The sequence below is a fragment of the Saccostrea cucullata genome, unplaced genomic scaffold, assembly GCF_032062105.1.
Source record: "Saccostrea cucullata isolate Sc308-1 unplaced genomic scaffold, CSIRO_AGI_Scuc_v1 ctg10628, whole genome shotgun sequence".
NCBI classification, from domain to species: Eukaryota; Metazoa; Mollusca; class Bivalvia; order Ostreida; family Ostreidae; genus Saccostrea; species Saccostrea cuccullata.
In genome coordinates this window covers 17501-22570 of record NW_026923871.1, presented here as the reverse complement: position 1 = coordinate 22570, position 5070 = coordinate 17501, and the positions used below count along the sequence as shown (strand labels likewise).

The window sequence follows — 5070 nt, the reverse complement described above, 5'->3', positions numbered from 1 at the left end:
TTCAAGATTTGAAGATCTCTGTATAAAAAGCTCTATACAGTCAAGTATAACTCAAACAGAAGAATACTTAACTTTGATAGATAATGGCATGGTTCTGTCTATAGTATCTCGGGTAGGAAATGGGTTAAGAGACTTAAGTTCAGAGAGTTAAGAAATCCAGGTTGAAAACTTTTTTGAAAAAGTACTCTCTGAAATACAAAATCTGTAAGCTATGTCTGATGTGAATAGGCCGAGTCTTAATCTGATGAGTACAGAAAATAACTGGTCGATCAGTCCCAATGAGCCTGTTGATACCCTCTGTCTGTCTGAATCCTGGTCTGTGTTGGAACCAACCCAATACCTCATTCTCTCTGCCTTAGGTCTCAGGAAACTATCATTAAAAATATTTATTATTGTCAGAATTACAGTATTTAACTAGATGCTGTCATGAGACAGTAATACCCGCACTAAGGTGTTTGCCTCTAAATGCACACTTCTTCATATTGGGCTTTACCACGGAAAAAGTCAATATAATTCAATAACTTACATAATACATGTATTCTTCAAATTGAGCATAATATGCTCAGGTGACCATGTAGCTGCAGATCTGCAGCGTTATGGTTTTATATATTTGTCTTTGACCATAACGCTACAGATCCCCATATGCAAAAAAGGTGCAATTTACGGTGCAATATTTTTTGCGCACTTTTGGGCAGAATTTCTCCACTTTCTAGCATTGGTCAATCAACTACCTTTCACTCCCTAATTTTAGACACATTCTGTAGTCAAAATGTACATTTTTTCCACCTCTCAGCCATTTATAGTCATCTCTACAGGCAATAAACTCGCTTGATGTGAATTTTATGCAATCTAACAAATAATTTTAATCAAGCGAGTTTATCTCGTGTAGAGACGACTATAAAAGGATTGGAGATGGATAAAATATACAGATTAGTTAAATAATGTGCCTAGAATTAGGGGGTGAAAGGTAGTAAATTGACCGATGCTTGAAAGTGGAGAAATTCTCCCCAGAAGTGCGCAAAAAAATATTGCACCATAAATTGCACCTTTTTGCATTACAGGATCTGTAGCCTTATGGTCAAAGACTAATATATAAAACCATAACGCTATACAGATCTGCAGCTAGTGACCATGTGACCCATGGGCCTCCATCTTATAGGTATTTCATATTCTTTATTCATTACCAGTCGGAAATTAAACAACAGAATTAAATTAATGATGTAAATTAGGTTTGATAAGGGGGGGGGGGTGGCACATAATTTGAAATTTAAATTATATTTTCTAATATAGATTAACAACAAATAATATTATTCAAATTAATGTAAAGCGTTTTTGATGAATTTTTCAAAATGTGCAAAGTTTATTTATATTTGATTAGGCAGAAACTTCTTGAAAGCTGCCATATACACAATCAATTTAGTCAACCCCGACCCCTCTCCCATCAACACACACAAACAAACACACCTTATTTGCCTGTTTTTGGAAATAGGCCTAGATGGCAAAGTTAAAATAAAACATCTTTTGTAAATGATAATTTTTCAATTTGTTCTTGCACTATACATGTATCTGAACACCTGCATCACATTGGGCTTGCGTCACGTACCCATCTTAAGTACTAGTTTTACCACTGGCATTATCATTTTAGATTTCACTGCACGTGCAGTAGGCTACTAGTGTGCATCATTGCATCTAACGTTATGTCAGTAGGAATTATTTTATTTTGTGTTTTAACTGGATTATATTTCATGAAGATAACAGTGCCTAAATAATGACAATCGGTAAGTACAAGTTTTGGTATAGATTTGGGTAAAATAGTCTGAAATGCAAACAGTTAGGTTAAGCATCGGATGACCTTTGATCCTTTAAACTTACAATAGACGAATTTTACATTCTGAAGAGTTATCCCCCGTTATCAACGTTACATTCAGTTACAAGATCCAGAATTTTTTTTCTGGGAGGGAGGTGGGGGAGGGGGTTCCAGACCAGAATTAGCCTGGTTCCCTGTCCCTGTTTTGCTTTATATACTCCGCGTCACTAGGGCCAGGTGGAGTACAATGGAATCCACCTGGCTCTCCTGCCTTGGCAAGGATGAGACAGGGGACAGGCTAGACCAGAATTTCCTGAGAAGCAAAAAAAAAAAAAAAAAGAAGTTATGGTTGGGTCTGTTTTCTAGGGTGGAGGGACACTTAGGGCATCCAAAGTCATTTTTATTTCCTCCAGTATATATTATAGTCCTGCAAATTCCAGGGGGGGGGGGTGTTGAGGGGGGATCTCCCAATCCACTTCCCTGTCCCTGTAATGACAAATGATCATGTGACTCCTAAATAGTAGGAAACTTTTTCCATTTCACTATATATAATTTTGTTTCTTGTGTTATTATGTTATGTAAATTTAATGGTATAAAGGTTATGAACCCCTAGAGGTCATCCCCACTCTCCTAATGAGCTGAATTGTTCATAATATGACTGCATTAAATTGAATAAAAGTGCATCAATGATAAGATTACTTGACATTTTATTCATGAATTTGTGTCAACCTATCTTCCTAGAATTAGGAACGAAAATCATTCAGAGACGGACCACATTAAACTATTTGTATTAACATTTTTTTTAAATGTAAAAACAAGTAGTAGTTTGCATACATGAACATTGAACAGGGGTCTGGGAAGGGGTGAGGGGAAGGATCGAGTTAATATTTCTTTATATACGTCTTAATGGTTGAAAACTCCTAAAATGAATGTTGACCTCAAATCTAACTTGTCCTCATTATTTTTCAAGTGGTGGTGTCTCCATATGAGTGAAAAATACCTGAGAGGGATGTTTAACAACAAACAAAATGACATAAAAACACAATATTGATTTGCGTTAAGAAATATGCAGGGGATTTTTTCCATCATAAATCTTCTTCTCAAGAACAGCAAGGGCATTATTGTCCCCCATTTTGGGGAAAGGGAGGGGACATTAAATCTCATTTGTCTGTCAGTCTGTCCATCTTATTTACAGCTAGTATGTGCATCTGTCACAATAAATTTAACCTTGGTCATAACTTTTGAATAATAAGAGATTGTGCTTTCATATTTCACATGTACATTACCACAAAACTTTCTAAATATACTATGATTTTTTAACCGAAGTGAGACCTTGACCTTAAAGTTTTACCGACTTTCCAAAAAATAACATTTTAAATTGATCATTTTGAAAGAGAAAAGAAGGGGCATTCAAATTATACATGTTTATATTACATGTGAAAGACTTTTCTAAATATATCTTGACTTTTGACTCTGTGACCTTGACCTAGAAGTTTAACCTACTTTTCAAAAATATTATATTGTATATATAACTTTTGATTCAAAAGAGATAGGACTTTCATATTTGACATGTACATTACCTGCAACAAAATGTTTCAGAGCATGCTATGATTTTTCCCCTTTGACCCAATTTCAAAAATTGATATATGATAGGGGTTCATATTTGACACACAATCTGCCATAAATTATGGCATCCCATTCACTAAAACACAGAAAGCAGAGGACCACAATTCTTTGAATTTGCTTGTATAATCTTGATAGATGGAAACATCCTTATATAATGTAGATTCAATTTTTTTATGCCACACCATGATTAGGAATACATACATGTATAGTTTTTGTCATGTCCGTCCTCCACCCTTCCATCTGTCTTTCCATCGGGCTCAATGAAACTTTTTAGATATTTTTATCAAAGTTCATATGTTGATGCATACTGATGTAAATATCCAACTGCAGCAATATTTTTTGACTTTGACTTTTCCTTTGACCTTCACTTAACTTTTCTTTAAATTAGTGTTTAGCTTTATTTTAAAGAAACCGTTCAAGTTGTGTAATGAAAATTCACATGATGATACATACTGATGTAAGCTTTACAATGCTTCACTCTTTTTTACCTTGACCATTCCTGTGACCTTGACCTCACTTTTTTATAATTAATGTCTAGATCAGTTTTGAATAAACAATTCAAGATATATTTATCAAACTTCATATGCTGATACATACTGCTGAGAGCTATTAATACATCAACTCATTTTGACCTTGAATTTTCCTTTGACCTTGACCTCACCTTTTAAATTATGTGTTTATCTACATTTTAAATAAACCATTAATTATAGTTTTATCAAACTTCATATGCTAATAGTAAATTCATACTGAAGTAAGCTTTTCAACTGCTACAACATTTTGGCATCAACCTTTCCTTTGACCTCTCTTTTTTTTAGAAAAGGTGTTAAGCTCAGCTTCATTAAATCATTCAAGATATTTTTATCAAACATAATATGCTGATATGTATTAATTAGTGAAGCTACTCACCTGCATCAAAAACTTCACCTTGCACATTCCTGTGACCTTGACCTCCATCCTTTTTAATTTGTATTTCACTTAGTTTTAAAGAAATGATTGAAGACATTTTTAAAACATCATTTTTCGACCCCCATTAGTCCCCCCGTGGCAAAATCAACATTCCGAAACCTTACTGCACATCTACATGACACCACCAACCATCTCCCAAAAGATGATTAGCCTACTGTGTAAAATGTAAGAGGAGTTCAGGGAAGAGGGGGCTTTTTGCATAAAAAACGTCATTTTTCGACCTCCATTTGACCCCCCAGGGCATAATCAAAATTCCGAAACCTTACTGCACATCTACATGACACCACCATCCATCTCCCAAAAGATGATTAGCCTACTGTGTAAAATGTAAGAGGAGTTCAGGGAAGACGGGGCTTTTTGCATAAAAAACGTCATTTTTCGACCCCCATTTGACCCCCCAGGGCAAAATCAAAATTCTGAAACTTTACTGCACATCTACATGACACCACCAACCATGTCCTAAAAGATGATTAGCCTACTGTGTAAAATGTAAGAGGAGTTCAGGGAAGACGGGGCTTTTTGCATAAAAAACACCATTTTTCGACCCCCATTTGACCCCCCGGGGTGAAATCAAAATTCTGAAACCTTACTGCATATCTAAATGACACCACCAACCATCTCCCAAAAGATGATTAGCCTACTGTGTAAAATGTAAGAGGAGTTCAGGGAAG

At 35.3% G+C, this 5070-nt stretch overlaps 1 protein-coding gene across 1 annotated transcript in view; it reads right to left on the bottom strand.

The window, feature by feature from the left end:
* Positions 1-252: 252 nt before the first annotated feature.
* Positions 253-5070, bottom strand: part of LOC134265139 (uncharacterized) — a gene marked incomplete at its 3' end in the record, with an annotated part of 9006 nt that continues 4188 nt past the window's right edge. The window contains exon 4 of the mRNA XM_062747386.1: positions 253-370. Within this exon, the coding sequence (XP_062603370.1) occupies positions 253-370 (118 nt within the window). The remainder of the gene's footprint in view (positions 371-5070) is intronic.